The sequence below is a fragment of the Scyliorhinus canicula genome, chromosome 20 (genome assembly GCF_902713615.1).
Source record: "Scyliorhinus canicula chromosome 20, sScyCan1.1, whole genome shotgun sequence".
In the NCBI taxonomy this organism is placed as follows: domain Eukaryota; kingdom Metazoa; phylum Chordata; class Chondrichthyes; order Carcharhiniformes; family Scyliorhinidae; genus Scyliorhinus; species Scyliorhinus canicula.
In genome coordinates, this window is record NC_052165.1 from 15,398,732 (window position 1) to 15,411,721 (window position 12,990).

General features: G+C 41.3%; 1 protein-coding gene across 1 annotated transcript in view; it reads right to left on the reverse strand.

Moving 5' to 3' along the window:
- Positions 1 to 4,931: 4,931 nt before the first annotated feature.
- The window catches only part of nup107 (nucleoporin 107), a 61,206-nt gene continuing 53,147 nt past the window's right edge, over positions 4,932 to 12,990 (reverse strand). Inside the window, exons 24-28 of the mRNA XM_038780257.1 lie at positions 12,345 to 12,505; positions 11,759 to 11,884; positions 11,562 to 11,675; positions 6,618 to 6,785; positions 4,932 to 5,297 (exon numbers count right to left, since the gene is read on the reverse strand). Coding sequence (XP_038636185.1) covers positions 5,190 to 5,297; positions 6,618 to 6,785; positions 11,562 to 11,675; positions 11,759 to 11,884; positions 12,345 to 12,505 — 677 coding nt within the window. The 3' untranslated portion in view covers positions 4,932 to 5,189. The remainder of the gene's footprint in view (positions 5,298 to 6,617; positions 6,786 to 11,561; positions 11,676 to 11,758; positions 11,885 to 12,344; positions 12,506 to 12,990) is intronic.

Genomic DNA, 12,990 nt, shown 5'->3' on the forward strand with positions numbered 1-12,990 from the left:
TATCCCTACTCTATCATTACCATCAAACCAAGTAATCAATCCTGTTTCAATGAAGAGTGCAGGAAGGCATAGCAAAAAAAAATTGTGTCAACCCGGTAAATCTACAACATAGGACTGCTTGCATGCCTAATTGCGAAAGCAGCATGCGATAGACACAGCTAAGCGATCCCGCAACCAACATATCATAATCTAAACTCTACAATCCTGCCACATCCAATCCTGAATGCTGGAGGGCAATTGCACACCTAACGGGAGGCGGAGGCTCCACAAATACCTCAATAATGAGGGAGCTCAGTACACCAGTGCAAGAGACAAGGCTGAAGCATTGCAGGCATATTCACCCAGAAGTGTCGAGTGGATGATCCATCTTGGCCACTTACTGAGGTCCCCAGTATCATACATGTCAGTCTTCGGTCAATTTGATTAATTCCACGATATTGTGAAGAGACAAAATAAAGATTAAACAATTGGATAAAAGGGAATTGATGAGGGTTCAGCTGCTCGGAGGATCTTTGATATGCTAATTAGCTTAGTAACAGGGCAAACATTTATTTAAGTGAAGTGGAGAACAGAATTATTGGTGTTAAAACTACAGAAGGTAGCAGTTCAAAGTGGAGACATACGCACGTCACACTTGCATGCTCAATGCATGACTTCGGAGATGATTTGTTTAGATAGCATAAGAGCAAAAGAGATCTATAGTTCTGTACTTGAGACAGTAGCATGGCTAAAGAGCATCTCGATCATGGACATGTCCTGCTGGAAACACGCTCTCCTGAAAGCAGGCCTCTACGCTGAAGCTGCTATTTTGAAAATTTCAAAGATTCTGCACTGAACCAGAAGTTTCCTAAAATAGATATGAATTGCGTGTGGTAGCGGCTTTCTGGATTTGACTCGTAATGTTCAACCTTATGAGATGTTGTTTTGGGAAAAGGGACACTCTTGGAGTTTAGGAATGCAGATAGATGTGGAATGGGGTTAATTCAAGTACACTGTGTATGTGTAGCCATGACAATGGTTAACTATTTTGTATTGTGGCTTTTTTTTAATGTGTTGTACAGTTTAATAAACATCCTTTTCTTTACAAGATTGGTCCTTTCCTAACTGATTTGCATATTTTTCCTGACATTACACCAAATTGAAAACTACACAACTAAGAACTGGCGTTCCAGGTTACCCTTCTGGATTTTGCGATATCCTTGCATCTAACATCCGTCGGGTTCTCAACAGTATCAAGAAATGACTGAAGACATTGGATATAGCAACAGCCATGGGCCCTGACAACATTATAGCAACAGTACTGAAGACATGAGCTCCAGAAATAGCCATCCCCCTAGCCAAGTTGTCCCAGTACAGCTGCAACACTCAAATCTACCCAGCAATGTGGGAAATTGCCCAGGTATGATCCGTCCACACAAATCCAACCGAGCCAACTGGGTAGATGGTGGTATAGTCATGCTGTCACTGAGCTGGTAATCCAGAGGCCCATGGTCATGCTCTGGGGACCAGGGTTTGAATCTCATGGCAGATGATGAAACTTGAATTCTCTTAAAATCTGGAATTAAACCAATTGTCGATTGTTGTTAAAAACCCCATCTTGTTCACGAACACCTTTTAGGAAAGGAAATCTGCCATCCTTAACTGGCTTAATGTGACTTCAGACCCACAGCAATGTGGTTGTCTCTTTAACTACCCACTGAAATGATGCAAACCGCCATGTTCAAGGGCAATTAGGGATGAGCAATAAATGGCCACATCCCATGGAGAACTTTTTAAAATTACCACCCCATCAGCCTACTCTCGATCATCAGCAATGTAATGGAAGGTGTCGTTGACGGTGCTATATCAAACATTTACTCAGAATCAAACTGCTCACTCACACACTTTGAGTTTCGCCAGGCTACTCCGTCCTTATTCAAACATGGATTAATGAGCCAAACCCCAAGAGGTGAAATGAAATTGGCTGGCCTGGACATCAGGGTGCCCTTGCAAATCTGGAGTCAATGGGAATCAGAGGGCGAACTCTCCACTGGTTGGGAGTCATACCTGGCACAAATAAAGATGGTCATGGTGGTGGAGATCAATCATCTCAGCCCCAGAGCATCACTGCAGGAGTTCCTCAGGCTAGTGTCCTTGGCCCAACCATCTGCAGCTGCTTCATCAATGACCACCCCCCCCCCCCCCCCCCCCCCCACCCAATCATAAGGTCAGCAATGGGGATCACTGCTAATTGCACAATGTTCTGCATCATTCGCAACCCCTCAGCTACTGAAATAGACCGTTGCTGGTACTTTTATAAAAGGTTAAAAGGAAAATCCAACTCAATTTTCAATAGCAACTTCAGGTAATTTCTTAATGTTGGTTTGGTCAGATGATATTTTTGACTATCTTCAGAACTATTTTCACTGTAATCTTACAAAACATGTCCAATCTGACTCGCTGCACACCATCTAGGAGGGAGATAAAATAGGCTGAAGTTCAGGTTACTATTTTATGGGCAATCCATGCATTTCTTCAGAATGTTGTTTTGCAATTTGTCCCCTCAACAGAAGTTAAAACTTCATTTAAATTCTACAAAAAGTAAAAGCCAGTTTAGTTCAGTTGACTGGACAGCTGGCTGGTGAGGCAAAGAGAGTCCAACAAGTACTAGCTGAAGATATTCATGAAGGTTCCACTTTCTCAGCCTTGCCCCTTGCCTAAGGTGTGGTGATCATCAGGTTCAATCATCACCAGTCAGCTCTCCCCCTTGTAATGACACCCTGGGTGAATGCACGGAGGGTTGGAGGATTTTTTTTTTTTTTAAAAAGGGATTAAGGGGAAAAATTTGAGGCAAGTCTTCACTGCTGTGGATTGCGGCCCCCGAATTAGATTTGCTCAAGGAATTCTGGTCAGCGCCATCCCATCTTTCCACCACAGGATGGAGCTATGTACAAGATGTTCAGGTCAATGCAATTCCCATCGTCAGGCACCAGATGGTGCTATGAATGGGATGTTCAAATTGGTGTAATTCTGCTCCTTGACCATCAGATAGAGCTTTAGTCTCCCTGTGAAATACTGGGCTCTTCTGTGGAATTAGCAGATTTTCACTTGCCTGATTTCTGTACAAAACTCTGGCTGTTTTATCATGAATGCTCTCACCGTAAGCCACATTTTGAACTCTTCCCAGACCTTCAGACAGAACTGTAAGAGTTACTGACCAGTGCAAAAATGGCTGGCATTTTCACATTCAAAAGATCTCTTTCCCAGTTCTGATACCTGTCTGTGCCCTTTTAAACAAGACAGCCTCAACTAGAATGCCTCTTAAAATTGGCAGAGGGAGATTCTCAACTACCTTCTAGCTGAACTTCCTTCACAGAACTGAAACAAAAGATGGAACTCTACTGAAGACCCACCTTAAGTTTTCTGACTGGCGCCACCCAAATGCAGGCAATAGGAGAAGGACGAGAACTCTACAGTCACTGATTGACTGCTTGCCAAGTCTATCAAAGTGGCATCACGCGTTCTGCCACAGAACCTAATGGGGGAGTCTTGACCTGGTCCATCAGGACAGGTGTTCCAGCTCTGCCTAAAATCTGTAGTTTAAGAGAAATCCCAAATGGCGCAGTATTGTTGTAGCGGCTAACCAGAAGACTGGAGATCAAAGCAGACAGCAGGATGGGGATTGAAAAGGGAACACAGGACAGACAACAGGTTTTACAGCAATGTCCTAACACCTTCAAAAGGGGAAAGCAGCCTATGGTCATCTGGGACTATGACGACTTTATTTACAATAAGTCTGTTTGATTTGTGACTTTCGGTTAATGGTATAGAACATAAATTGTAAGGAACACTGGAGTTTACCAAGATTATTGAGAGAAAGTACAGATTTGTGAAGAACAAATATATTTATATAATGCTTTTGATGCCTTCAGGAACATTCTAAAGCACATTTTAGCTAATTAAATACTTTTGAAATAAAATCAGCACGGTAGCATGGTGGTTAGCATAAATGCTTCACAGCTCCAGGGTCCCAGGTTCGGTTCCCGGCTGGGTCACTGTCTGTGTGGAGTCTGCACGTCCTCCCCGTGTGTGCGTGGGTTTCCTCCGGGTGCTCCGGTTTCCTCCCACAGTCCAATGATGTGCGGGTTAGGTGGATTGGCCATGCTAAATTGCCCGTAGTGTCCTAGGAAGTAAGGTTGGGGGGGGGGGGGGGGTTGTTGGGTTATGGGTATAGGGTGGCTACGTGGGTTTGAGTAGGGTGATCATTGCTCGGCACAACATCGAGGGCCGAAGGTCCTGTTCTGTGCTGTACTGTTCTATCTATGTAAATACAGTAGCACATTTGCACACAGCAAGGCTCTGTAAATGGCTGATATCAGTTATCACTTACTCTATTTTAGTGATGTTGGTTGAGGGATGAATGTATGCCAGAACACAAGAAGTATGTGCAGCATAAACACTGACATAGATCAATTGGCCAAATGAAGTGTAATATTATATGCAACTCTCGTATTCGTCTTTGAATGGTGCCTTGGAATCTTTTACAGCCACTCATAAGGCCAGACAGCTGCAGTTTAACCGAGGGATGACAGCTCCAACAAAGCAGCACTCCCTCAGTACTGCACAGAGGTGTCAACCTAGATCACGTATTCAAGTCTCAAGTTTCTTTTAAAAAAAGGGCAAATCTTGACCAAAAGAATAGTTAACTACATTCCATATTTTCTGCATTTCAACTATTTCACGTGCTTCAACAAAAATTATTTGGACATAAACATGCCCAGCTATATTAAAACAATTTAAAAGTTAGTTAATTAGAAAGCTAAATAATAGTGTCATTAATAGAATTATCAAACGGTATCTTACTGATTTGTCAACGTGTTCAGTGCATGGGTTGAGTGTTATCTTTAGAATTCACAGAATATTTTTTAATGATGGAAGAACAGCGGGGATGATGACATCAATATTGAAACTTTTCCACTTTATTGTAATAATTACAAAATACAAGTCTGACAGATGACAGCCTTAAGATTGAAAAAAGACTTTTGTACAAAAAAAATGACAAATTTTCGATAAAATTGTAAATCCAAGTATCTGCTTTTTCCTGCTAACCAAACTCCAGGCTTCCGAAGCAGAAATGAAGGCAAAAGTTGGTGGGAAGCCTGCAAATTGTGGATTCTTATTTGATAGAATCATAGCCTTTCATAGCTTTTCTAGGGCTGCAATTCATATCCCAAGGGATCAAGGTTCTGATCCAACAGCATGATTGATGACTCTCTCAGCAAACGTAAAAATTTAGTGATTTCCTCTTTGGTAAATACCTGTTGTATGTATAAAAATAAATTGTTAAACGTCACATTTATTTGCATCCTGTCCTTCAGCAAAATCCTCACATCACATTTGACCTCCACCATCATGGCAACATCAGAAATCAGGTTTTCTGAGAGCTGAAGGCATTTTCATTGAACACTAATATTGAACCTCAAGTGAAAGCCATTATTGTATCCTGGTTAATTTTTTTAACCCTTCTTTCAGAGCTTTTTTTCCACTTTTTTAGCATCCTCCTGGATGTGCATCATTTTCTGACATAGAAAGTGAGGGAGATGAGGGGGGGGGACTTTGTGGCTGTGGAAAGATTTCCTGTGTCAAGGACTTTTTGTTTTTTTCCTCTTGTTTGAGCTGCGAATAGTTAGGTTCTGGAATGCACCAGGGTCTGAGATTGTGATGGTGGCAGATTCAACTGCGGCTTTCCAAACTAAATTGGATAAATGAAATGAAATGAAAATGAAAATCGCTTATTGTCACGAGTAGGCTTCAATGAAGTTACTGTGAAAAGCCCCTAGTCGCCACATTCCGGCGCCTGTCCGGGGAGGCTGGTACGGGAATCGAACCGTGCTGCTGGCCTGCTTAGTCTGCTTTAAAAACCAGCGATTTAGCCCAGTGAGCTAAACCAGCCCCATCACATTTGAAGCAAAAGAATTTGCAGAGTTCCGGGGTATAGGCAAAGGAATGGAAATACCTCAATGTACCTCAGAGACAGCACAAATGCAATGGGCTGAATGGCAGCCTTTGGTGCTGCAGCCATTCTATGCAATAGAGCAGCTTAAGTGAAAACCTGTTGCTTCTAAATCAGTATTAGTAAAGTCAGAAAAATTATACAATTCACAAATACATGAATACGATAATTAAACATTTAACATTTCTCGAGTTAATCCTTCACATAATTGATATTATCATAATTGATAATAATCACCTTGTCCACAAGATCCCATCCGGGCAAGTCATTTTAAAAGCATATATATCACGTATGCAATTGTGGATGAAGCCTTAAACAGGACTGCTATGTTCACCAATTTCACGTGGGTTGTGCTAAGTTCTTTCAGCCATTGAATTAAATACATCAAAAGCATTTAGTAACTCACCATCTTTTAAAATTGGTTATGGGACAGCAAGCTTCAGCCAAAAACGATAAAAGCTTTGCCTTGATTTGAATAACATTTTTAAATATACTCCTGATAGAAAGTCACTCTACTTGTCTGTGCAGCATATTCAAATCATTTCTGATTTATTAAGGAATCCTACAAATAAAATCATCTTCAAACTAAAATCTAAATGATAGCGAATCTCTATTTACAACTTACTTGATAAAGCTTGTGTTGTTCTGACGCAATGATATCAGCCAGTTTTAAGCATTGCTGGTACTGCTTAGTGCTGTGCAGTACGGTGTGGAGCACAAAGCACATCATCGGCAGGCACAGCTGGCGCAATAAATTCAACTGACGACTGCGTTCAGCATCTTCCTCAGCATCCTGGGTCACAGTAAATATTTCGGTTAACTTCAGAAAATTTATTAAACCTGCAGCAAATTGACTACAGCATTTCATCTGGAACTCGAGATGAAGTTTAGCTATTTTCCTCACTCTTGCTGAAGCAACGAGGGTTACAGAAGCAAGTAATCATCTTACTAAAAAAAAAAAAGATAATGCTGGAAATATACAGTGGAATGGTTAGTATTTCATCAGAACAGGAGGCTAGACGGTAACCTCGGCCCTTAACAGAACTAAACACAAGGGAACAGCAGACAAAGAACAGGAGTACTGAATTCTGTCATAGAAGCAGATATTTGCTTGAAATGCTACTAAACCAATTTGTTAAAAAGCTGGAAAATAATGTTGATGCACTAAAATTTAAATGTAGAAATTAAACATTCTTTCATGAAAGCGCTTAAGAAATAGTAGATCATGTGGCACCTTGAACTTGTACTATTCATCATAATCACTTTCCTACCCGCTCCCCATATTCCTTGATTTCGTGAAAGATCTTTCCATTTCTTTCCCGAATAACCTCAGAACCAGAATCCTCGTGTTTGGCAGTTCCAGATTTAAAATTCTTAGAATTAATACATTTTAAAATCTCATTCCTTGTCATGTTGGAAGGCAGTTAGAGGGGAGGCAATGGCTTAGTGATATTGTTGCTTGTCTAGTAATCCAGAGACCCAGAGTAATGCTCTGGGACCCGGGTTCGAATCCCACCATGGCAGATGGTGACATTTGAATGAATTAAAAATCTTGACTTAAAAGTCTAAAGGTGACCAGGAAACCATTTTTGAACGTCGTTGAATCAATCTGGTTCACCAATGTCCTTTCGGGAAGGATACCTGTCGTCCTTACCTGGTCTGGCCCACATGTGACTCCAGAGCCACAGCAATGTGGTTGACTCTTAAATGCTCTGAGTGATGGGCAATAAATGCTGACCCAGCCAGCAACACCCACAACCCACGAACAAATAAAAACTAAATAAAAAATCTAAACGGGATACAGTGTTCATGGTCTGAAGTTGTTGAGCTCAATGTTAAGTCCAGAAGGCCGTCAAGTGCCCAATAGGAAGGTGAGGTGCTGTTCCTCTAGCTTGCTCACTGGAATATTGTAGCAGAATGAAAACAGAATTGAGCAAGACAGTGAATTGGAATGGCAAGTGACCAGAAGGCCAGGGTCATACTTGCAGATTGAGAGGCGATTCACAAATCGGTCACTTAATCTGCATTTGGTCTCACCCAATATAGAGGAGATGGCATTTTTATTTTTTGCCAAGTTCCAGTCTATCTCGTTCAACAGCATAAATCCCACCACATTTCTAACTCTCTTCAGTTCCAAAGAGTCAATAAAACAGTCCATGTCCAATTGCAGCAAGATCTGGACAATATCCAGGCTTGGGCTGACAAGTGATAAGTTACATTTGTGCCACACAAAAGTGAGAGGCAATTACCATCTCCTACTGGAGGATTACACCATTGCCCCATGAAATTCAATGGCATTACCATCACTGAATCCCCCACAATCAATATCCTGGGGGTTACCATTGATCAGAAATTGAATAATATATATGGCTACCAGGGCAGGTCAAAGGTTAGGATTCCTACGGCAAGTAACTCGCCTCCTGACCCCTCAAAGCCTGTCCACAATCTACAAGTCAGGAGTGTAATGGAATACTCTCCACTTGCCTGGATGCGTTCAGCTCCAACAACACAAGAAGCTCAACACCATCCAGGACCATAAGACATAGGAGCAGAATTAGGCCACTTGGCCCATCGAGTCTGCTCCGCCATTCAATCACGGCTGATATTTTTCTCTTCCCCATTCTCTTATCGTCTCCCTATTTGGATTTGCTTATTGTCACATGTATCGAGGTACAGTGAAAAGCATTTTTCTGCGAGCAGCTCAAACAGATCTTTTAGTACATGAAAAGAAAATACATAATAGGGCAACATAAGGTACACAATGTAAATACATGGACACCAGCATCGGTGAAGAATACAGGAGTGTAGTATTTCCCCTGATCCCCTTATTGACCAACAACCTATCTTTCTCTGTCTTGAAGACACTCAGTGATTTGGCCTCCACAGTCTTCTGCGAAAAGCAGCCCGCTTGATTTATCTCCCATCCGCAAACATTCAAACCCTCCACCACCGACGAACAGTGGCAGCCACGTGTACCATCTACAAAATGCACTGCAGTAATTCACCATGGTTCCTTAGACAGCTGCTCCCAAATCCATGGCCACTACCATCTAGAAGGACAAGAGCAGCAAATATCTGGGAACCTCACCACCTGGAGGTTCCCCTCCAAGTTACTCACCACCCCGACTTCGAAATATATCGCAATATCTCAAATGTCGCTTGGTCAAAACACTGGAACACCCTCCCGAACAGCATTGTGTGTGTGCCTACAAGAAGGCAACTCACCACCACCTTCTGAAGAGCAACTAGGGATGGGCAATAAATGCTGGCCTAACCAGCGACGCCCACATCCCATAAATGAATTTTAAAAATCTCGAACTCAAAAACTTTAACTCCGTTTCTATCTCCAGATGCTGCCAGACCTGCTGAATTTTTCCAGCACAAAGATATCAAACATCCTCAGTACTTTGCTTTCACCGTAGAAATTCCTCCTTTTTCTTCCTTGATAAAATTCATTTTATCAACTAATTACATGCCATGATGGAGAGCCATGTCAAATCAGCCATTCCAATTTGCTGAGAAGAATGGGAAACCTTTGGGATAATCGTGATTTATTTATAAGTTGTGGCTGATCATGTCAAGAACACTAGTTGTAATCAAGAGAACTGATCAGACTTTCGGGCAGGAAAAGCTATTAGTCCTGTCATATCGACATAGCATACAGATGCCAGTCATGGTATTCAATTGTCATTTGTGACCTTGACCAACCAATCTCTCTCGCATATGCACTGGAAATAGGAGTAGACCATTTGCATCCTTTACAATAAATGTGAGCATTTTCCCTACTACTCAGGTTAGGGCTAACAGCTCTGTTCCTGGTTTCATCCTTAAGAACAAAGAAAAGTACAGTACAGAAACAGGCCCTTCAGCCCTCCAAGCCTGCGCCGACCATGCTGCCCGTCTAAACTAAAATCTTCTACACTTCCTGGGTCCGTATCCCTCTATTCCCATCGTATTCATGTATTTGTCAAGATGCCCCTTAAACGTCACTATCGTCCCTGCTTCCACCACCTCCTCTGGCAGCGAGTTCCAGGCACCCAGTAACCTCGGTGTAAAAAACTTGCCTCGTACATCTCCTCTAAACCTTGCCCCTCGCACCTTAGTAATTGACCCCTCTACCCTGGGAAAAAGTCTCCCGACTATCCACTCTGTCTATGCCCCTCATAATTTTGTAGACCTCTATCAGGTCGCCCCTCAACCTCCTTCATTCCAGTGAGAACAAACCAAGTTTATTCAACCTCTTATTAAATAGTGGGGTTACATTTGCTACCTCCGATCTGCAGGAGCCATTCCAGAATCTACAGCATTTTGGAAGATGACTACCAATGCAAACATTATCCCTACAGCTACCTCTTTCAATGCTTATTGGGATGTTGATCATCAGGTACAAGGGATTTATCAACTTTCAGTACCATTAGTTTTTTCATTACTACCTTTTAACTAATACGAATTTCTTTCAGTTCTTCATTAACACCAGTCTCTTGGTTCACTATTGCTGGGAGGTTTTCTGCATCTTTCTCCGTGAAGACAGACGCATGACATCTGTTTAATTTCTCTGCCATTTCCTAACTCATGATAAATTCGCCTGCCTCTGCCTTTAATGGGTCCACATTTGTATTGACTAATCTTTTAATTTTTCCATGCCTATCTATTTACAGTCCATTTATATGTTTCTCAGTAGTTTATTTTCATAATTCCCATTTTTTTCTTTCTCTATCAGTTTCTTGGTCCTCCTCTGCTGAATTCTAAAATGCTCCCAATCCTCAGGGTTACTAATTTTTTGGTAACTTTATAAACCTCTTCCGTTGATCTAATATAATGTTCAGCCTCCCTCATTAGCTATGGTTGGTTCCTGTGCTGGGTTTTTGTGTCTCAAAAGAAATTAAAATTTGTGGTAAATCATGTATCAATTCTTTAAGTGCCATGTTTGTCCACAGTTATACTTTTTCATGTAGTCTTCTAATCTACCACAGCCAATTTGCCCCTCATACCTTCATGTTTCCTTCGCTGAGATTTAGATTCTAGCTTCAAATTAGCAGCCATGTATCCTATATTTCCACGACCATCTATATAATACTTTGAATAAAAGGCTTGGTTTTTACTAAAAAGTTTAATACATTTACTTTTGTCAAACCACTATCTACACTGAATTAAATGTCAGTGTAGCAGAACGCTTGCCTTTCAGTCAGCTCACGTGCAGGCCGCAGCATGGACTTGAGAACATAATCTAGATGGGACACTTTGATTCACCACTGGTGCTGTTAATGACAGTTCTGTCTGCCTGTTCAGTTGCACAAAATATTCCATGGCACGCTGCAGAAAAGCAGAATATTCTCCTGACCACTGTTCCACCCTCAACTACTGTCCAAAATAATCTTAACTGGTTATTCATTTGTTGTATGGGAATTAGCTTTATACATAAAACTGACTATACTGAAAACATAATCCATTGGTCACAAGTTAAATAAGGACGTGAAATAATGCTATAAAAATCTTCTTTCCTTTCGATCTTTACTGGTTAAGCTATTCAGAATGTTCAAGCTGAACAAATATGCCATTTTGTGTTTACCTCTCTGATGTCAACCAACCATCCTCCGTTCACAAAGAGCAAGACATTAAAGATCTTCTCTTTCACTTCACTGGTGAGGCGTTCCAAATTGGCATTCCATCTCTCATAATCATCCTGTTTGGGGGAAAATATAATTAATCTCAAAAAAGTGTAGAGAAACACACATTCCACAAGCTGAAACGGTCTATACTCTGAACCTGGAATTTATTTTGTCTGTGTTCATGAGCCACTGTCTCAGTGAAACTTGCTCCTGCGGAAATGGTGGGTTCCTGTGGTGTAGATTGCATACATGTAAACCACTTGTTGAAAAGTTCATGAGCTTCCTGGAGAAAAGCACAATTTATAGAATTTAATTGGTTACATCAAAAGATTAATACATTTTTTAAAATCACTCTTCAATACAAATAAACAAGCAAGTGGAATAGGATGCTTTCACAGGCAAGAGATTTTTGAAGCGCGAAGTTTGAAGAACAGCTAACTTGCATTTATGAAATTGAGCTCCAGAACACAGAAGGGAGCATCATCAGAATACAGCTTCAGGCAGAATCTTTTTTGCACTAATTGGCTGAAATCATTAATTTTGTCTTTGGGGTGCTTGCCAATTAAACATTCATATAACTCTGAACTAAAGATGGTCAATCATCAACCTTCATTCAAAATTGTAGGGATAATTCGAGTGAGAGATTAGGACACCCAACATAACCATATTTCTGTTCAAAGCTCCGTCAAGCATGGTTTCACTGCTTAAACTTTAGGTCTGTGAATTATCTCCTGCAACCTTACCAGATAAGCCCTTATGCACAAATGTTCCCGAATGGCATTTTCTTCCTCTGCTGGTGGCATGAAATTCATCCCATAAGTACGCCAGTTTGCATGTACCCCGGCTATAGAATCTTGTGGAATTTTGCTGAACACTTCTTTAGCTGCTTCATGTTTTTTAGAAGCTTGAAAACAAAATTACTGCATTTAAATCACAGAATACAAGTTATATTTACTCATTACTTAGTTCACTTTACATGAAGAATTATTTGCATTAACTCATTCTGACCCCACACCTGCAAGCTATGATAGCATAGGTAAGGGGTTAATGGCCTCCAAATCAAATTTCTCAGAGGGGATATTATAAAAATATTGGATGGGCAACACGGTGCAGCAGTGGCTAGCACTTCTGCCTCACTGCACTGAGGACCCGGGTTCGATCCCTGCCCCAGGTCACTGTCCGTGTGAGTCTGCACATTCTCCACCCCACAATCCAAAGATGTGCAGGGTAGGTGGACTGGCCCTGCTAAATTGCCCCTTCAATTTCATAAAAAGATTGGACATCAATATTCTGATGTTGGCTTAATTTGGATAGGTGCCACTGATGCCAATGCATCTGCCTACACCAATATGACAGGTAGCACACTACCAGCTTGAGTGTGCCTCTCTT